The sequence below is a fragment of the Aulostomus chinensis genome, chromosome 12 (genome assembly GCF_037954235.1).
Source record: "Aulostomus chinensis isolate RoL2024-O1b breed Wild chromosome 12, RoL_Achi_v1.0, whole genome shotgun sequence".
Classification (NCBI taxonomy): domain Eukaryota; kingdom Metazoa; phylum Chordata; class Actinopteri; order Syngnathiformes; family Aulostomidae; genus Aulostomus; species Aulostomus chinensis.
The window spans coordinates 10,282,845-10,305,169 of record NC_141331.1 but is presented as its reverse complement, the minus strand read 5'-3'; the positions used below and the strand labels follow the sequence as shown (position 1 = coordinate 10,305,169).

Here is a 22,325-nt window from a genome sequence, read left to right as displayed (position 1 = left end):
ATCACACCCTACAGCTCATATTTAACCAGCAGCAGCACCTCCTGCTCCTGCTGCCCCCACCGGCACCCCGCTAGATCCCACCCACAACTCATGGGTTGTGGTCTGCTGCCATAAAAATAAATTGGAAAAGGCTACAGAAGCCCTAAAAAAAGTTAATTCACTCTACAGTCAGATAGATTTAAGACGTATCTGGCGACTTGAAGGAGAACACTGTGTAAAAACACATCCCACAGTGGATGTCAATCAAAGTTACTCTGAGATGGCGTCATCCTGACAGATGAATATTAATAAAGATGGGGTGAATTTCCTATATTCAGTGTTGTCAGAGAGGAGCTGAGAGGAAAATGATGCCCTAAATTTAAAAACAAGGCATGGCAGAATCTGGCAAGAGAAAAAGTCTCTTTTCCTCCAACATTAATCCCCAGTAATACCACCCTTTCCTACAGCTGACCTCGCTCTGACACCGGATCTCCCACAATCAGTTCAGACCTAATTGACTTTTGTCCACATTGTGCTAATTAAAGCTACTTTTTGTACTGTTCGGACCCTTTCAACGAACTGTCTGTTTTGAGAAGATTTGCCCCTCTTGATCCATAGCAACTGATTACAGACGACCTTCAAATTCTAATGACACAATGGCAATCACTTCATCACAACTAAAAAGGAAGTATTTTTTCTTTCCTATTCCAATTAGGATTCACTCTATAATAAAACATTTGACTTGAGTAAAACCCTCTAATGTCAAACAAAACATTATCTATAGGATAGAAGAAGAAATAATCCCTTTGGGTTTATGAACTTGTGGCATGAACATTACATTTCATGTCATATAGATTTGTTTTTGTGAAGGATGTTACAGTTATTATAACCCTGTATGAGCACCCAAACCGCCAAAATCAATAATACCTTGAAGCTGCAGTGCGTCTTGTTTTCATGGAAATGAAGAAACAGATAAATAGTGTGTAGTCGATCTGTGAGGTTTAACATTGAAATCATAACACACCTGCTAATTTACATAAATGAACTGAAATCAATGGAAATATAAAAGAAAAAAGTACAGAAGTGCAGAAACTAATTTGTTTGGTAAGATAGGAAAATACTAAAGAGATGAATAAATGTGGAAGTGAGAAAATAGTTTTTCACAATGATAGATAATAAAGATACACAAGCAAATTAAAAACAGAAATATGAATGCCACCTTCTATTAATTCATTCATGGATACATTGATTTCTAGTGGCATGAGTCATGTATTCATTTTACTTCATTTGTTTGGATTTTGGTAGTTTTGGTCCGCCATAGAACGGGTCACAATGGGCTCGTATGTGGCGCTGCTTCTTCTGAGCGCCACGGACATCAGCCCATCCAAAAGTGACCCAGAGAGGGCCGTCAGCCTGAGGTAACGTGCTCCGGTGCTCAGTTGCTGCCCCCCATATTCACTCTGCCAAAGCTTCATACGCATCTTCTTTCCTGTGTTTAACTGACCAGACCAGGCTCAACAGGAATTTGACATCACAAGGGACACGCAGCAAACACTGCGAAGCCGTCGCATGTCAGGTCACGTGTAGTGGCCTCGTGTTCGGCCCCATCACCACGCTGACACGCGTAGGAGTCTTCAAATAACTGGTCAACTTGTCATGTTTAACGCCAGCCTGCTGAGAAGGAGACTCATTATCTCTCAACAACAAAGGGAAATGATGTTTGCTAATTTCTCATCAGGTAAACTGTGAAGCAGCACCTTAATTTAATTTGTGGATTACATTAGAGGAAACCATTTGAAACGCAAAGGGAATAGTAAACCCAAAAACATTTCGATGTAAACTTGCCTCATAAGCAGGAAAATGGCAGCCTCTGGGTTTTGTTTTGTTTTTTTGGGGGGTGGGGGGGTGGGGGGGGGGTGTTGGTACCAGATTCTGTTTGTCAAGATATCTGACAATGGAATTTACCCAAACATCTCTCAAACATTTTTTTTTCTAGAATGGTAACAAGATTATAACATCCCATGACAATTTCCCCACATAATCATTAGACTATTGAAAAGCTATTTCTGTGCAATCTATGGCTCTGCTCCTCCTTGTGACGAAAGAGAAAAAAGACATCTAGAGCAAAGCTGGGTGACAAAGGGTGAGTGTTTTCTGGCAGACCCAGTGGGGATTTAAGGTGGGCATAAAGGGATTTGCCGCCCCCCCTATAATACCTTCTCCAGTTTTGATATTATGATCCTTCCAATGGATTTATTTGTGAGATTCTACAAAGAGGGGTTATGTCAGGATAAAGACAGAATTAACCCAACAGGCTGTGATACCTGCACTCATGCTTCTGACTTTATCTCCTCCAAGTCCTTTTTAAGGTATCTCTTATTTACAGAGTATTTTTGACAGCTAGAGAAACAGGAACATTTGCAGTGATTACACAGGATGTGATGACTGTGAAAGCTCCGGGAAAAAAAACAAAAAAAAAAAAAAAAACTTCTGGCAGTGACACCAGCTCTGTGTGGATGTGGTATCCTTTATCTGACACAGTTTTGGTCCAGATTTAGAAATGGAGCACATCCATTTGCAGCCCTGTGTTGTCAATAGGGCAAGATAAACATACCAAAAATAGCAGGAGCGTTCCATTGTGAACCTTCTGAAAGAAGGTCTACTGAATGAACCTAACGAGATACAATCGTCTGCAACTTTGCCTCTGAGACTTTAAACAGGGTTTTCGGTCCAGTTATCTTCTGGAACACATGTTCACTATCAATCGGCATAGAAATGTGGAGCAATCCTCCCGGTATTTCATCTGTGGCTGGGTTGTCCTAAAGAAGTGCAAATTACGTGCAAACTATATTGTAAATGTAAGTGTCATACAATTTGAGTCTTGAAAATGTCAACCTCAATCAATTTGTCAAAAGTGTACAAATATTTGGTGTTGTTTTTTTCAAAAACTGCGGCCCATTAGATAAAGTTTACAATTCAAGTATAACAGGATTTTTTTTTTACTAATAGTTATATTTATTGATTCATGAAGTTTGAAATTACCATTAAATATTCATGATTCAACATGTCTATCAAAAAAAAAAACGTAAGCATAACTAATAAAACAAAAGTGCTGCAGGAAATAAATGGAGCTGTGAGTTATTATTAATTTATCTGACCTATTTTTGAATCCAGAATGTATGTTTTATACATATATATCATGTAAAGTGGAGTGGCGGCTATCACGTGCCACTAATGGAGAGTCAACCTTGAAAAAAAAGATGTTAACAAATCATGTAACAGAGACGGAACCGCACTGGCTGAGCTGGACTCAAGTCTAGCGTTTAGTTCTATGCACCAGGATGGTTTGTTTGTTGTTTATTTTAAATCATAACTAACGTGCTGTCTTGGTCAAGTCTTCCTCACATGTCAATCTCAGGGGACTTCCCGGATAAAGAAGAGTTAAGAAAAGATAGATAAATCTTTTAAAACTTGAAAATGTAAAAGAAAAAGGACAGAAAGAAGGTGAGTCACTATGGTATCCAGGGACCAGAGGACAATCTCCAGTCTGTTGCTATGGCGGATATTAAATATGAGCAATAGCTCCATTTTATATTTGGAAATAGCCGGATTAAACAATCCAGATAAGTGGATTTTGTTATCTCTAAACAGTCCCGAGCAAAGCTAACTGGCTGCTGACGTAGCTTCATATGCGAGTGCTATTAATCCTCTACATTAAGAGAACCAAAATGTTGACGTATTCAAAATGTCCACAGTGAGTTTATTAGATTTTGGGGTGATGATCAGACTTGAAGAAGGCTGATATGAGCATCACCACCCTCCTGTATTCAACTGATCCGTGACATTTTATTAATCTGAACAGCTGAAGCATGCGTTACATAAGTATAGCAGGATGCTAAACAGTTCTGTTAGATCTTTATTCCTGAAGATTGGGTACCATACAATGTATTTGATGCATTTAGAGGAAACCAGATTTCATGGCATGGATTCAGAAAACAAAATTAACATGGGCCTGTGGCTATATAAAGATCAGAGTCATAATAGTATTATTGCTTTCATCACAGAGGAGGAAGAGAATAACAGGCCCTCAAGACAGAGGTTGATTTCCTTACAGGCCCGCCTCTAAATCTAAACCAGTAACACCTACTGTAGGTTGAAATTCTAATGGAGTTTCTTGAGTGACCACACAGGCCGACTAGAGATTAACTGGATTTTGTTAGATAATGAAACAGAGTGATTGCACAGTACTGCTCTACTGCCCTAAGCAGTTAATTTATGACAAAATGCCCATAAATGCTTACTAATATCACAGAGTTTTATACAATGATTGCTTTGTGCTTATCAAGTACAAGTATTAACCCTTTCAATTGAAGTGTTACTTTAATAAGCAAGAGGAGAATTGCGTAGCGTTGTGCCCAGTTCAGACATGTGGTAATGTATCGTCCAGAGTAAAATGCATCATCTAGCAAAATATTCTGAATTTGATCAACTAATAAAATCATGAATCCCTCACATGGTAAAATCGTCTATATATGAAATACCAAAAATACTGTGAACAAACATGGAAATGGAAACAAGGTAATATAGTTAAGGCTAAACATCTTTGTCTATTACCTTTGTATAGTCAATAAGAGGAGCATGCAATCAACATAACATTGCCACAATTTTACATTAAACAACAAAAGCAATCAACTCAAAAACAAATGTCATGTGCCTTTCGCCACCACATACCGGAATCATGTAATGATGGTTTTTTTCCACGTTGTAAATCTTATGGCTTTGTGCAATTTTTCCACTGTCAGTAAATTCACTAATGAAATTGTTTTTGTAAAATAATATATCAGTAAATGTCATGCCAGGAATTATTGAGTTTCTGTTCTACATGCGCTGTTTCTTACATGCCAGATTGTGCTAATTGTACATCATCCTAAAAAAAATTCAGAGGTCTTTCATCATAGCATGTACACTTACATCCAGGACAAATGTGCTCAATTCCGTCACCCTACTTTATATAAGGTATTTGTGCACATAATCTACATTTCTTTCCATATAAGAATCTTGTCCATTAATAAATTGGGAATAGTACAAGGACTTCAGGTAAGGAAATAAAGGTAAGTTTAAAATAGGTTGCCTGTTTTATGTAAAGCGATCCGAATTCATCTTTCGGAGTTTAGGCGGCAGGTGTCCATCCATCCTGCCCCCTCCTCCCCCAGCCAGTCGCTGCAGCTTAGGGGGCAAGTCCGCCACAGACTTACTGATGGGCTCTGTGCTAATCTTGGAGGCCTTACCAGCCTGCTTATCATCAGAGACACCAGGAACAGAGCTGATTCGCTGCAGCTTCATGGGCAGGTCTCCGAAGCTGTAAGTCATCTCTGAGGTGGTGGAGCTCATCCTCAGAAGCTTTTTGGGCAGGCCGTCCCGCCCTGTGATCTTCTGGAGCTTGGTGGGCAGCTTGGTGGTGCTGTCATTGTCCTCCAGGGTCTCTAGGCAGTCCAGAGAGCTGTTCTTGTCCCCGCTGTTACACAGGGACGGAGCCATGAGGGGCGAGGAGAGGAGGAGAGCCTCCTCCTGTTCCTTCACGCTGTACGGAGGGGTGGGCACCTCGAACGTGGCGTGGAACTGAGAGTAGTCCACCTTAAAGAAGCCCTCCTCCAGGGAGATAACTGGGAAGAAGCGATGTCCCCACAGAACCTCATCCTCAGTGTAAGAAGTCCTGGCTTGGCAGGTCATCCCTGACAAAAAGAAACAACATAAAAGGAAGATTAATTTCTATAAATTAACTCTGGGACTTTGGGAACAATTATGGCTAACTCAACACCATTGTCCTGCTAAAGAGACTGATGTTTTGAGATGAAATCATTTAAGAATGATGATTAAACACAGCACTGGTTTAATTATATGTTTGGCAGTCTTCCATAACAATCAGTAATGCGATATTCATCAGAATGTCCTGCAAGTTTCTCATCACAAAACTAAATATATCACCAACAAACCTGCCTTTCCAGCCTCTTCCTGCATTATGGACAGGAGCTTAATTGATTTTCAAATTTAAAGCATGGTGTTTATGAGCAATTTCCTACATAGCTTTAAAAATAATTAAAAGTACAAGTGAATAATTTGCTGTTTATATTTTGGAATTGCTGTGAGGAATCAGTTCACAAGAAGCAGAAAAATAAACTGTCAAAGCAGCTGTCCTGTATACAGAGTACATTTGTAGTACAATGTAGTTTTCAGTTTATTTAGTTGTGCTATTTTTTGTTTCTCAGTGGATTTTCAAGATCCATTATTGAATCCAGAAAAGTTATAACAAACTTTAATCATTTAATAGAACAGATTTGAAGTCCTCTTATGCAAGAATGCCCAATTAGAAAAAAACAGAAGTTCTAAAAGAACAATACAGGAGTTCTGTGTTCTACTTAGCACTTCGCTCCACACCTTGCGTTTGGCTAGTTGCTACAGAAAAGAGAGAGAGAGAGGATTAAGATAATCAAATTGCTGGAGGAGCAAACCACCAGAGGAATAGCTGCAGGCGGAGGCTTTGGGAGGTCTCGCTCAAACTAAAGTGTCTTTTGATGGTAGCAGAGTTCTTACTCAATAAACGGAAGCCAATTTAATCTGAAACACAAAACGCTGCATTGAAGTCTGTGTTACACAGAGAAGTGGAAAGAGTAAAAGTATTCTTCCCGAAACCTACTGAGAGTATTAGTTACTGCTTACTTGTAAGGTTTCATAACAATCATGAAATTGAAAAGAGCAGTCAGCATTCAACGAAGCCCAATGGTTTCATTCATTTAAAGCTAATAACACATCAAACTAAAATCATTTGTTTGCTGATGGAGCAGAATATAGCACACCATTTGACTTGAAATGATATTTTGACACATTTTACTTTTAAAAAATATCGCGAGTTGAAATTTTTGTCGGCCATATTGCAATTTGGATTTAATTGTTCTGCCCTAGTTGGAGACAATTATTATTATTTATAGTGTGTGCGTGTGTGTGTGTGTGAGAATGTGAGTGAGAGAGAGACAGAGCGAGAGAGAGAGAGACTATATCTGCCAATTTGGCACAGGAGAGCAGATTATGATAGATTTGGAACCCATTTCCCCTCACAAGAGACTCTGGATTAAATACATGCTTACATATCACCACACATCCCCAGACACAAATGAATGCAATTACCAAAAATCATCAGGTTCTGAAAAACTGATCAACAACAGTTTTTGGATGCTTATTAGTGAGGACTCTTGACTGTTACTCAGAGGCTGCCTGTGTATTATATCACTATCCTGCTTACAGCAATGCTCTGTCCATTCTGGCAGTTAACATTCTGTTGAAAAAAATCTATTTAATTTCTTACCACGAGTGAGCATATGAATAATCTATAATTGAGTTTACATCTCAAACAAAACACTAAATCGGTTTTATCAGTCCAAATAGCTCTCCTCTTAGCATGGGAGGATGGCTGGAGGCACTATTGCAGCTTTTTGAAATCCATTAGGAAATCAGAGACTTCAGTAGGTTATTATCGCATGTTTTAATTACCAGCTTAATATTGTTCTAGCAGTGACAGTTGGGTCCAAACTACAGCCGAGCACTCATTCACAATGAGACGCCGCTGCTGATTCCAAGCATGTCATCATTGAAAGTGGCAGCATCTGTGATTCTGCCCGATTCCCAAGGTCATAAAATAATTCACTGATAACAGCTCTGTACACAATCACAGATGTGCAGGAGACTGAACATCAAGTGCATTTAGGGTATTCAAAGTATTACTTCTGCACTATTGCTTCAGAGTCCCGAAGCCTTTAGGCATATGGGAGTGAGCTGCAGTGAATAAAGCAGGCAAAAGCTAATGAGAACTTTAGGGCCAGAGCGATTGACGGTTAAGTGTGAATGGATACTTGATTGCGTTTGGAGCCAGTAAAACTGCCTCTGGCACAAACATGTGATCATCAACAGGCTGAAACAGACAGAACTGAGGGGTAAAACACTGTCTGCTCCTCTGTAACACGTCCCCTACCACATCCCCTAGAATAGCATATCTATAGCGATATTACTGGTGCATGATGAGGGAAAAAGGTGGAATAAATGGAATGAAAATGTGATGGAGGCGAAAGGTTGCTGCAGTAATATACACATGACCCCACTCGCTCCATCTTACATCTATTAATAATGCTCTATTGTTCCTGCAGATGGTGTAGGAGTTACTGTAAGACCTCTGTCTCTGGAAACTCGTGAACCTTGCAGGCCGACGGCTGAATCCCTGTTCAACCCGTTTCCCCTCCCCTAGAGCCACTCGGCCCACAAACACCTCACTAGTGTTGGCCGTCTAATCAGCTGCACTCGTCTTCAAACGCTAACAATGGTACTCCGCTTAATCATTGTCATTAATATACATTTAATTTCTATGAATTTTTTTCGAGGGTTGATGCCTGAGCCATTGGATAATTACAGACACAGTTGCATCACGTACGTGTAATTGTGTCGCTAAAGACCAGCTGTTCTGCAACACCCACAATCAAGCAGGATGGCAGACACAGTCAGAAGCGGGTCCACGACGTGCTTGCCATGTACATTTCCGCATCATGTACTAGTTATGTACTATGTTATTTTCAACTGATGGGGAATTATTCCTAAAAATAGGAATCCAGACAAATGAGAATACCCACAATGGTGTGTATTTCGTATTACTGGTAAAGCCTTATGTAACTCTAAAATACAAGCTTGCCTTGAGACTCAGTGTTTCTATGGAAACAAAACTGAAGGAATGTGTGCATGCAACAGCCATAAGCCCTTTCACTGCTGAGTTTGGTGAAAAGTAACAATGGCAACACAGAACAGAAGTCTTGCCTCTGTTCTGAAAGATTTCTCCTTACATGGAGGGATCACATCATCCATGCCAGAACCAGGCCATCAGAATGCGACCTTTTACGACGCAAATTTCCCGCTTTTGTGGAGTCAGTTAATCATATATTTAGTTGACGTCTAATCAGTGAAGCCCCAAGCTCATATTGCATCTGTCGTTTATAATAAATCACGCTGCAATTTTCACTCTTATATCACGCTGTTTTGTGTCATCCTTGCTGCTTTGTGCTGCAACATCACACCAGTGTGACAGAGACACCTCGGATGTGTGGCGCTCACTGCTGTCTCTCTGCCAGTCAGGTAACATCAGTTCACATATGTCAGAAATTGGAATTGAAAAAGATAAAGTACCCCATCAGATTAGCTGTTGAACCTGCTGCTTATATAAAGTACACCAGGGCTGTGGGCTCCTTTTCTTTATTAGATTTTTTTTTTCCTCTTTGCCTTTATGTTATAAGATGCAAACATATTGCAGGAAAACATAGGGAAAGAGAGATAGAATTAAAGGCTAACTAGAATATGCTGAAATTATACATTACAGGAAGACTAAATGTCAACAAAATGCCAACTGTTCATGAGCAACATTATGACTATACAATTGTGCATTTTCATGTTTTACATGCTCTTTAAAGCTTTTTATAATTCTTTATTCTTCCTGTGGCTTTTTTACCGTAAATGTAAGAAAATATGCATTTTGGAGCAATTGATCCTTCTGTTTATCAAAAAGTGTGGAGTTCTTAAGAGTTTTCATACCTTGTGGTTGTTTTAAAAATGTTGCTTGGATATATTATGGAAGGGTCGATTAATTAATTAATCTCAAACAATTTTATAGTGAGCTAATGTTTTAATTCATTTTCTTTTAAAGCAAAATGACCGTTTCAGTTTCTCAAATATGAAAATTAGAATTTTTGAAAATTTAGTTTCACACAAAACAAATCCACACATATTTGCATTCACACCTTCTTCAATTCATAAACAGAGAAAATACACAGTAGGAAAAAAAAAAAAAAACGTGAGGGGGAAAACAACATCATTGGAATCTCTGAGGGAGCCATTCTTCATTCAGACCATTACCAGAGAAATGTCTAACTGCGGATACATTACATGTCTAATTCCAGGAAATGGTTATCTGTTCCCTTCTGTGACTCGGTATTTAGCCAATACCAATACATTTGAAACCCCTCAGATGAGCAGCCCCTCTCAATAAAGAGCTCCATGAAGAGAGAGACTCCTTAACACCCCACTTATTACACCGCTGAGTTGCTACAGTTCACCTAGCAACATGCTTGATGGGCAGACGAGCAGATAAATAACACTGGCACTTTAGTGTGGTATATGCTGCTTTATCGTATCCAACAGTTGCACTAGAAATTTAGATGAAAAATACTACATTCGACCTGTCCAGAGTGTACGCTGCTCTCGCCCAGTGTCAGCTTGGATAGGCGCCCCGTGACCCTCAACGAATAAGATAGAAAATTGATGGATGGATGGAAATACTGCATTGTCTATGAAAACACTACTTAGGGTTACAGTACATGATTTTGATATCAGCAGTGAATTAAACTACCTTTCTCTGAGAGATAATTAATACCTGATTCTACAGTTCTCTACAGCTCCACAGAGCACTTTCGCCTCTTTTAGCTGATTGTTTTGTTTTTACAGCTCAGATCTTTACAACAGACAGCTGGATCCATGTTATGACCAGGGCTCAAGTGGCCGTAACAAAAGGTAGGCACACCATAATTAGCATGCTAACAAATGATATTTATTATGAAGCAAATTAGCCAAATTAGAGGACGTGCAGCAAAGAGGAGGGTTAGTAATCACATGACCACACAGGAGCATAAGAGCCAGAATTTCGCCATGAATACACACCAAACAAAAACAAAACAACAGCAATGAGGCTTTTTGAGACCTTTGAGAGTTAAGACGAAAGGACTTCCACCACAACATAATTACAGTTTACTTAATTACCTCTAACGGGCCATATGTCCAGACTGTAGAAACAAGGTTCACCTCATTAACTGACATGTCAGCAAACACAGAAAGGTGACAAGGTTAGGGTCGGGGTACAGCTACTGCCATAACCAACATCCACCTGCACAAGCTGGTGGGCCAAAATCAACTCCTCATGTTCAGTCGTCGAGTGGTTAATTTGATACAAATTAACAATCTTTGACAAGTACCACTTCAGCTTAACATCATCCTCCCAGTCCCATGGCAAAACGGTTCCTGCCACGACAAGACTGGCAGCAACCTTCAACAAAACCTGACAATGGTCAGACCACACAATCATAACCATCATCCTGAATAATTAAGACCTTCCAGGCCTAGAAACCTCATCAGTTAGTCTTTAGTAGCAGATACTTGAGCTGTAGTCAAAACATGTCATGCGGGATTCCTTCGAACTTTGATTTGGGAGCCAGTTGCTCACATCGGACGTATCATAACACCGCCGTCTTTCAGGATCAGACACTAATGACAACATGACGTAACTTGGAGAGATGTTGAGATCGTACATCCAGTCAAACCTGCACATGTATCAATAACCCATGACATCTGCCTTTGTTTATCACCACCCCACAAGGACGGGAAGCTTCAGGATTGTGTTGATTTCCTTCCACTTAATGCTTTATCTTAAAACTGAAAATTCAACAATTCAGGTAAAAGGTACCTAAAATTAAAGTTTTTGTACACGATGTGATACAATATATAATCACCACTCTTCTATCATATTGTTACTGTCAGGTTGAAAATAATAATAAAAACATTACTTCCAACATTGAAGGATTGTGGTTTCTCATTCTACCTGAATAGATTTTTATTCTCTATCATATTTCTTATAGCAATTAGAAGAATCTACTGAAGTCAAGTGTATGTACACGTATTTAAATACGCAGCTTAGGATGTGTAAAGTAGGGGTAGTAAAAATATATAGTGTGGTATTCAAGCCGTGTACTGTATAGTTTATCTTAATCCCACACAAATCTATGTGTGAAATCCCTACAGAAGCCCCTCATTGCTGAGGTTCACCAGGCAGGACTGCTCTCCTATGTGATTACCATGTGACAGCATGAACAGAAACACAGTAATCCTCTGCTAAATTTACTAATTCAAGAACCCATCCATCCATTTTCTAACTGCTTATCCGTTAAAGGGGGGGGGGGGGCATTGGGTGAGAGGCGGGGTTCACCCTGGATGGGTCACCAGTCCATCGCAGGGCCATCAGGAGCAATTAGGGGTTCAGTATTTTGCTCACGGACACTTGGATATGGTCACCGGGGGAAGTGAGGATCGAACCAGCAACCCTTTGGTTGCTAGATGGCCACTCTACCTCTGAGCCATGCCGCCCCCTAATTCAAGAACCACGTAAAAAAGAAAAAAAGAGCATCTATTTAAAAAGGTATTTTCAGAGAGGAAAGAACATGGTAAATAAGAGAATTCATCTTGTATACATCCATGTGTGCAGGTACTCTGTTTTTATTGTATTAAGGAAATTCTGTGCAGAAGCCCAGCCGACTTCATTGTGGACAGACAAAAAAGAAGTGGCAGGAAGTTGTGTCAACACTAAACTTTGAGATTGTGCTACCCAAAAGCCATCTCAGTTTACGGCTCTAAATAAATGCACTTTTCCTTGATAACACAGAGCTTGGCGCTTCTGTGGTCTAACAAAGTGAAGGAGCAGCCGAGTCAGCAGAGTGACAGTCCAAGATAAAATGGGTTCTTTGGTGGCTGGAATAGAAAAGCATTGTAAACTCAGAGGCAACCTGCCACTGTTTCTTGATAGTAACTGGAAAAAAAAAAGTCGAAATGGTATTCACAGACTCGCCCGTCCAAAAGAAGCTTATCTGTGTTGTAGAATCCGGAGGATCATATCCGTTTGGTGCCTAGCTCAGTCATATTCTCCACTGCAGATCTGCGCTTGACACACTGAGGACATAGTCAGTCAAGGGGCAGACCTGCTGAGAGCGGGCTTCTATTTATTGTGGCTCTGTCAGCCCCTCAAGGCAGAGTCTCAATCTAGATTATTGAAGAGAAATCATGGCTACAACACCAAGTACATTTTCAGCTATGTGAAAAAGCACATTTATTCAAATGACTCGGGTGTCTAAGAGTTCTTTGCAGCCTCCCATTTAGTGACAAATAACCTCTCTATCCCTCCCTTGTCTGCCGCTATCTGGTTCTCCCTTTTACTCAGTCACTCAAATGGTCTCACACAAACACACACGCACACACACACACACACACACATATATACAAACTCACTCACCAAATGCAGTGCTGTCAGCAAAGTCCCCTGACAGGCTATCAGGGCTCTGGAAACAGCTCAAGTGTTATGTATGAGAGGAAAATGTTTGCAAAAACAAGCATAAGAATCTGGATGGTGCAGAGACGAAGCACAACAACACCGTCCAAGATTCATCGGAGCGCTGCTACCGTTGTCACTGTGGCCAACAAAATGCTTTTGCTGCATCACTGAATTGCGAGATATAATACAACTATCCTGGATTTCCAAAACACAGGGCAGAATGCCCCATTGACTTCTATTAGAAAGTGTGTTACAAAGCTGCTGTGCTGAAAGAGATTGTGAGAGTTGAAAGGAAAGGCTGAGGAAGAGGAGAATTTAAGGAGAGTGTGTCTAAGCTTTACCGGAGAGGTGGAACTTCAATTCACAAAGCTCTGAATAACACATTTATGAGTCGTTTGGCTTTTTAAATCGCATTTTGATACAAATACCACTATTGTGCTCATAAGTCCTGTCTGACCAGCTGTTTCTATGGTGACCACCATCAAGTGGTAAAATGTAGAAAAATCCAGCAGCATTTAGTGACCTGTTTTTTCACAGTTTGACTTGGAAATATGTCCTTCCCCACGTTAAATTCTATTTAAGTGTGCGATCCATTTGTAATAGTGAATTACAGTTGTTTGCAGCTCAGAGGTTTATTCCAGCCTACAGCAGCGGCTCAGCAATGAAAACAAGGAGGAAGCTGATGGAGGGAAAAGGCAGGGGAAGTGCACTGCTGTGGGGGAGGGGAGAGCCTGGATGCTGAGGCAATTGCCTGGATGCTGTTGGAAAAGGACGGAAGGGAATAGGAGCAAGGGCTGCCAACCATCTCCACACAAGGTGGGGTGTCGGCAGGCTAGAGAGGCATATGGCTGTAGGCCGTTAGCACAGACAGGAGAGCACAAGTGAAGGCTGCTATAAAGAGAACCAGATGAGCGAGACGACAATCAATGGATTTCCTTTATGCCAAACAACCAGTATTGGCCATATAGGAAAAATCACACAGGCTGGGTCTAAACCAACTGGGGCTATAAATGATTTTTCTCCTCATTATCCAGTATATAGAGAGCAGAATTTGATCTCAGCCATTAAATAAACATGAAGAGGAGGCAAACCTGAAAGGGAGGAGAGATGTCTCAGTGCTGTGCTTTATTTTAGAAAGGCTACCTATTGTTTTTCAAGTTTGTCACTTGAGCTACATAGCAAATTATTCCAGTAAATTTCACCATGTCTGAGTGGCAAGAATAGAAAGAGACATCCCAGAGGAGGGTCTTGCAAGGAGGCGAGTCTTAAAAATAACGAGTTCATGGAGCTCTGTGTTTAGGCTGCAGGATTGATTCACCTGCACTTCAGGGATAGTTGCAACTCCACCAATCGATAGCACCAGCCACCAAAACACTGAAAGTGCACACAATGATAAGCTCTCAAACAAGCTAAGCCACCAATATTATCTCAGTTACGACCATGTAACACTCTGCCCCAAGCGCCCATCCTCCATGATGACAAGGTCCCGGAGGTCAGAGGCCTCCCGATCGTGTTGTTAATTATCAAAAAACTGTCCTTTATGGCAAGTGTGTCCTCTGAGACCTCGTCAATTATTTCTAACTCTTGGTAGCTGGAAGAGAGTATTGGGGTATTTCTGGTGGATGCTTCTCTGGTGGTTTCATCACACAACAAGTTCATCCCAGGTCTCCAACCACCTCCTCTATTGGTGATTTATTGCCATCCTACAGGGGCTTGACAAATCCCTAAAGACACAATTAACATGCTCTCCCTTGGGGAGCTAGCACAGTTAATCTGAATCCAGGATGTCTGGTTCGCTTCTATGCCCATTATGTGGAGTTCATCCCAGCACATCCCCACACATCCTATAAAGTGTAATGATCACACTCGAGGCATTTGCATGAAAGTCACATTGCTTGGAAAAAGGGAAAAAAAAATGCTTATGAATCATTGCTTTTCACAGCTGATGAGTACACTGTGTAGAGCTTGTGAAGATCTTAACTGTTTTGCCAACATGTTAGACCTCTAACACAGTACACAATTTGAGGGAAAGGAATGTGCAGGCAGATTTGTCTCTATTGTCTGCTGAGAAGGCTTTCCACTTGAAATAAATCATTATTTGCTTATCTTTTCTAACCTGAACACCGCCTGGTTTCAAGTGATACTTCAGCCAAAAAGTATATTTTACCTGTCGAGCACTAAGTAAACTGCTGTCTTCAGCTCACAGAGATGGTTTTTTTCACTCCCAAGTTACTTCTGTGTGACTCCAGAATGGAGAAACAGCCACCTGCGTACATTGAGCTTGACACCTTGTTTCCACATAGCTAAGAGTAAATATGTAAGTCAACCGGAAGTCCATTGATTCCGAATAGAACCACTGTAAACTCTGATGTGTCTGCAAAATTCCTCCTACCATTGCATCAGATATGTTGAAAAAATGGAACTTAAGTGGTGGATTTCTGAGACCCAATATAAACATTGTGCTAGCATAAGCAACAGTGCTAACATGCACGATTGGTCACCCAAATCTAACATCTTGCTAGTTTGCAGGTGGTGGTTCCATCCATCCTGGTTTTAATAGCGGGGCACACATACAGTTTGATGAACACAAAACGATGTGGAAATGAGGTGTAAATCTATTGGTGAACAGACCAAACGACAAACAACCCCAAAGCTATCCTACAATGATCGTCTACACGCTCGAGTTTCATCTACAATCACTGTGATTCAATCTAAGAATATACAAGCTATAACACTCACGACCATGAACAAGCGTTGAGTTTGACAGGCGCTTTCAGTTAAACCATCAAGTCTGCATTCATTTATTCTCAGTAGAATTGAACTGGAAGGGTTTTGAAATCAAATAAAAGTTTGTGGATTATTGAGCATATAGCCTCTATGCAAAAGATGTGGATTATAGTACCAAACAATAAACTTTATTGTTTCTAAATTGATATGGTTTTTACAGTTTTGGGTTTTGTTTGTAGTTGGTACCCATGATTTCCATTAGCTACAAGCTAAATGGCTACTGTTTTCACCATTCTGGAGTCACAAAGAAGTGTCATTGTAAGCTTAAGACCCTTTCTGTGTACTTAAAGGCAAAATGCACATCTTTCAGACTGGAATTACATCACGTGAAGCTCAACACAGAGTCATTAATATACTGATTACCACCATGGTTGAAAGAAGGCAAACATCTGTTTAGGGCAGCAAACCCCTTCAGTTTACTCAGCAAATGCACGGATTGTGTTACGGGTGTGGGTACAGAACACGGGAGAGGAACCAAACACAGACTGAGCTAGAAGGAACAGTTTAAAATTATTCATTCAAAGAGAAAAATAAACTATCATCTATGGGACGAAAACAAGACCAAACAGAAAGTCCAAAAACTTGAGAAAACTACTGAATCAAAACAAAGCCAGTCAGCAGAGAGAGCAGGAATACATCAACTATTCAAACAGCCCTGATGATCTGGCAGAGAACACTCGGAAGTGGACCAGCATGAAGGAATGGTAAGCAGGTGAGTGGACAGGGACCCAGGGAAAGTTCGAGGGCATCTGGTGGAACACTTGAGATTGACAGGCCTGGGGTGTTGAAAGGAAGAACTTGGCCAGGGAGAAGTGAGCAGAGAGGTCGGAGACAAAGGCAGAGTGTGGCTGCTGATAAAGACTGAAGAGCAGATTACAGGTTACAGATTGCCTCTGGCTTAGTATTTAAGCCTTTGTAGTGTTGAACTGCATTTCTGGTGTTAATGGACCACCATTTCAAGACTGTACGTGGTCATTCCGAATCAGCTAATGAGTCACAAACGACCCTGCAATAGTCACACATCACTCAGCCAAGACAAACCACTGTGGACCAGTAAGAACTTGAGAACTTTTGCTGTCAGCAGGATTACACCAAAACTATGAGGCTGATTCAAACCAAAACTTGGTGGAGGAACAAGTGTGAACAAACAAAGAACCCATTACATTTTTGAGCGGATCTGTCATAGTGCCACCTGGTGGCAACACAAAACGTCATGATTTATATTTTCATGTACTGTACAGTACTCTAATGGGTAGACCCGATCTGTCTCGAATATGGTCAGAAACACATTATGAACTTAGAAATAGGTTACAGTGGAGACTGAGTTTTCATTAAGTGGTGTTACCATGGCAACACGGCCAATTTTGATATTAGAACATGAAACTGTTGTCTCTGGCCACCACAAGGTCGGATCTTTCCCAAACTTCACATTTGATAAGAGTCCATCCATCCATCCATTTTCTTCCACTTATCCTGTTAAGGATTGCGGGGGGCTGGAGCCTATCCCAGCAGGTTTTGGACGAGAGGCAGGGTTCACCCTGTACAGGTCAGCAGTCCATCGCAGGGCCAACACATAGAGACAGACAACCATTCACACTCACAACCACACCTACACTCAATTTAGAGTATCAATCAGCACTGATGTCTTTGGACTGGGGGAGGAGGCCGGACTACCCAGAGAGAAACCACGCAGGCACAGGGAGAACATGGAGACTCACACAGAAAGATGGGCACGGGGCTCGAACCCGGAACTTTCTTGCTGTGAGGCGACAGTGCTAACCACTGCACCACCGTGCCGCCCTTGATGAGAGTCCTGGTCTGAATTATCATAGTCCTAGCGTCACCTGGTGGTTATAGTCAGTAAACCTGAAGTAACACACATCATTGCCACCTAGTTTTACATTTTGTTCTTGTGTGTGTGGCATCTCATAAGTTCTTTTACATTGTTTTCCTGTTTTATGAATGAACATTTTATCCATTTATCTAAAAGTTTGATAATATGTATATGTGGTTACATACCAGATCCTGATATTGTGGGAGTGGTTGATTAAGAGCAGGAAACTTTTTTTTTTTTTTGAGCTGCATGTTGAATTGACAACTTTGATTGACTTGTACTCTAATGTAATGGTTGGGTTTAATTTTGTGTCCTTACAAGTCTTGTAGCTTATGCCAGACTGTCAGATAGAAATTGTTCAGGGAGTTGTTGCTATGGAAACAAAACTATGTTGTCGCGTTGCAGCAGTGTAAACTGGCAGTTGTCAGAACATTGAAGATCTCTGCATCCCAAGTAGTTTCAATCAAGTAGTTGAATCTTTGGTACAAAATACAGGCTGTCTGAGCTGGAACTTAAGAGAAAAGTAGTATTTCAGAGGTATGATAATGTATCACATTTTGTTTAACATTTTACTGTCATTCATGCGATCGTGTCTGTAGTTATTGCCCTCCAGCTATCACATGAGAAAGCATCTAAAATCCATCATTCTGCTTTTACTTTCAAAGAAAGAAATCTAATCCTGGAAGATGTAAATCTTTTAAGGATTAGAAAAGCAAAGCATGAAATAGATTTGAGCTGTAAGCTATCGAACGTCACTGTACAGGTTGCGCTCAGCAGGGACAGCCACTGTACTCTCCTGAGTTCTCACCCTGAGCATATCAGATTTAATTGGAATCTCCTCTCACCTGATCTGCTGTTATAAGTTCCCCACTGAACCCACTTAAACCCTCTGACCTGCAGAGTTGTGACAAGTGCACGACACCGAGAAGAGGACACGCTGTCGGTGTAATGGCTCACAATAAATCATGGTCACTTCCTCCAGAGGACACCTCAGAATACAACCATTGGCTCTTATGTGGAGTTAACATGTACCAGTGTAACTTCTGGATCCTCCTGACAAATACAGCTACATGATGGAAACTTTTAGACCTTTAGTGTAATAAAAACCTCTCCATTTTCATTTTAATTACTGCTGCTGATGATAAAACACGGATCGGGCTATGACATTAGCTGCTCTGCTAATCAGTCGCAATAAATGTTCCCAATTAATTATGCTGGCTGACGTAAAACTGCATCCAAGTAATTACTACTTTTAATTTCATGTTTACATATGCACATGAATGTGTGTTTATTAGCACAACAATATCTTGATTGGAGCTTCAATGAAAATATTATATTGTTTTTCCATTTCACAGGTCAGGTAATTACTGTAATACTGTGTCTGAGTCGCAAGTGTCTTTTTAATTCCTTCATTATTAAGAATTTATATATTAAATCATCGATCATCTGTGTGCTGAGATTAAAGTCACACTTTCTTCTTCTTGCTCTGAACTTTTAATTCGGAGCTGAACACAAAACTCCTTTAAATCTTTTAAAATAATGAGTGTATAGGAAGACATTTCATTATTCAGAACTGTTCTCGCCAGTCTTATACTGGATTTATGCATACAAATACACATGAATAAACATTACCACTTGATCCAGTCTATATGCAACCAACCCCTGCCACCCACACGCTTTTTAAAATGAGCAGATCGCTGGGATATTCTATTTTCTCTTCTATAACAGTGAATCATAGGGAAGCGTCGTAGCAGTATGAGAAAGAGGGGGCTGACAAATCTTTGAAAACAAACAAAATCGATGCATGACTTTATTGGAGACAAAAAAGACAGCGCTTTTGATCTTTCTCCCATCATTTGTCTCCTAAGCAGTCAAAACCAAATGAAGAGATGAAATGTAAATGCAGTCTTTCATGAACAACATGCTGTCAGAGGAAAAATTATTTACCACCATGGAAATGATTAGTTTGGGATAACTGAGCTGAAACCTCAGTGAACAAACAAATACAACATTCTAATGAATACTGTGACAGCTAAGTTTATCACGAAGCAAGTGTTTTTACTTTTACACCCCTAGCAATCGTCTCCAAAAGCCCTCTAAATATGACTTACAGTATTTACTGAAGCATTTATCATGTCTTGGTGTAATGCTCACACGAATAAGCATGAAAGTCAAATCACTCAGAAAAGAAAGGTTTACACTGATTATACAGTTTATGCTTGAGAGTGATTGTTTTGTGTCTGATGAGCAAATTAAAAAAAACCCAGCCAGATCAGGAATCTTTCTGTGGTTTACATAACTGAGGAGTGATAAGATGGGGGGGGGGGGGGGGGGGGGGTCACACATAGCAAGATCAGTCACCAGGAGGAATCCCAGACAAGTCTGTCCGCTCCACAAATTACATTACGCCACGAGAACACGATAAATGAGAAACAAATGATGCAGTACCATGCATGAGACAGGATCTTTTGTTCCAATAATGGATGTCCCTGAGAAACAAGAAATCCAATTGTTTGTGCGTTGATTTGCTCAAGACTCCAAAAAAGAACCAAAAGAAAACAATTGTGGTCAAGGAATCATTTTGGGATCTTGCCATTTGCAGCTGCTCAGAATGTTTTAGTCTGTTTTCACTATTTAGGGTTGTGTCCTCATAGTTCCCAACAGTATCAGTGTGGGATCTGTAAGCAACACATCAGCTCTTGGCTGTTCACACATGGAGCTTGATAAACGACTTTCCAGATTCAACCACAAACCAATTTGCCTGTGCACTGGGGATTTTGTCATCAAGCTCAGAAAAACTAGCCTCTTTGACTAAGATGAACACATGATGCAGCATAAAACGAAACAGCTGACACTCATGGATTCTCTCAGAGGAGATACCTCTGCAAAGGCAACCTTCATTCTGGGACCCTAATTAAAGCTACAGGTTACAGTGTGTGGCCCCTCCATAAATCAAGTGGTTAAACCAGATAAGGAGAAGACCAATGCATGCACCGTTGAGCCGATATCACTTGGTGTCCACTAGGTGACAATAGAGGACACGTGTACTGTATATTTTATAATTTTTGACATAAATCAACTGATGTTTACTACATCAGACTTCTTGTAGCCAGTCGGTGGAGCTATGACTGTCACTTCTATTCAGCTCATAGATGTCTTTGTAACATGTCATGTAACACCTGTAGTGTGGAAAAGATCTGAACCTATGGAGTCCAGTTACAAGGTTTCTGCGGTCTATAATGAAATTGCCCATGTCGCTATGGTAACATCATTCAATGAAAATAAAAGTGCTCAAAGTGACCAATCCCAAAGTCCTTATGTATTTCTGAAACTGGATCCGGTCTAACCCCTTGGTGGACTTTGCACTAAAAAAAAAAAAAACCAAAGCAAACATGTAATATCCTGTTGCCACCAGGTGGCGCTGGGATAATTTTACGTAATTGGTTTGTCCCTGCACCCATTTAATGACCCTCTACCAAGTTAGGGAAAAATCTGCGTAACAGTGTGCTCTTCATCCCGCTGACAGACAAACAGATGGACAGAAAAAAAAGCCAACAAAAACCTGTCCTGCTCCAGTACAGACAATCGTGACGTGAGTTTAGCTACAATATGCTCATTTGTTTCAAGGTTGAGGGAAGCTCAATATCTGTTATGTCAGCTAAAGTTGTTTTATTTTAGTTCCCCACTATCTGAGTCTAATGCACAGCTTGCCTCTGGCTTGGTACTTAAGCCTTTGTAATGTTGAACAGTAGTACTGGTGTTAATGGATAACTGTTATATGACTGCACGCAGCAGTCGAGAATCAGCTAATGAGTGAAAAATGACCTTGCAATGTTATTAATATGTCATTATTTTACAATCTCATTCAAAATTGTTGGGTCATATAAGCATGAGGAACTTAATGTGACCTTATTCAGTAGTGCCACATGATGCCTGTCACTTGGAGTGGAGGCAGGTGGACTTAAGTGCAAGAGTCAGCAGACAGAGTTTTAGAGAAGTTGTACTTATAAAGGCACTTTACATACCCAAAGGAAATCTGAAGTGCTTTACAGAGTACACAGGCAAAAGCACAAGAAACAAATAATAAACATAATAGGAGGAGCATGCCAACAAGAGCATGAAGAATAAAGCAAACACTCAAAAGCAAATACATGTGATTTAAAAGAAAATGAATCACAAAGCAATGGAAAAGAAGGAAGTCTTTAGCCGGGATTTGAGATTCGTCAGCATTGTTTAACATCTTAGCAGCATATGGCAGCTTCCCCATGTTTAGTTTGGATTTGGTTAAAAAAAAAAAAAGAGCCAACCTAAGAGGTTTGCACTGGGTCAAGACACCTCAGTGGTAACTTGGACCTAAACAGTAGCCCTTTATAAATAACAGGGAACATGAACATTTTTCCCAATGAAGTTTTGTGACTTTTGCACACCTGAGGAACATCGTCATGACCATAATCCTTTGAAAAATGTTTACAATTAACTGAGAAATCCACATAGAGTAATTTTAATAGAACATACTTGAAAAATTATGAAAAGCTGCAGTTATTCAAC

The 22,325-nt window shown here is 40.4% G+C and overlaps 1 protein-coding gene and 1 long non-coding RNA gene across 3 annotated transcripts in view; one reads left to right on the top strand and one right to left on the bottom strand.

Annotated features, from left to right (window-relative positions):
• LOC147251977 (uncharacterized) overlaps positions 1 to 22,325 on the top strand; it is a 109,353-nt gene that overhangs the window by 15,228 nt on the left and 71,800 nt on the right. Inside the window, exons 3-4 of one of the 2 annotated variants that reach the window (XR_015118819.1) lie at positions 1,285 to 1,397; positions 1,487 to 1,790. The exons of the other annotated variant lie outside the window; for it this stretch is intronic. This is a non-coding gene — a long non-coding RNA (uncharacterized LOC147251977). Of the gene's footprint in view, positions 1 to 1,284; positions 1,398 to 1,486; positions 1,791 to 22,325 lie in introns of those variants that run through there. 2 annotated transcript variants of the gene reach the window in all.
• The window catches only part of kcnj3a (potassium inwardly rectifying channel subfamily J member 3a), a 29,460-nt gene continuing 10,278 nt past the window's right edge, over positions 3,144 to 22,325 (bottom strand). The window contains exon 3 of the mRNA XM_086220044.1: positions 3,144 to 5,711. Within this exon, the coding sequence (XP_086076170.1) occupies positions 5,116 to 5,711 (596 nt within the window). The 3' untranslated portion in view covers positions 3,144 to 5,115. The remainder of the gene's footprint in view (positions 5,712 to 22,325) is intronic.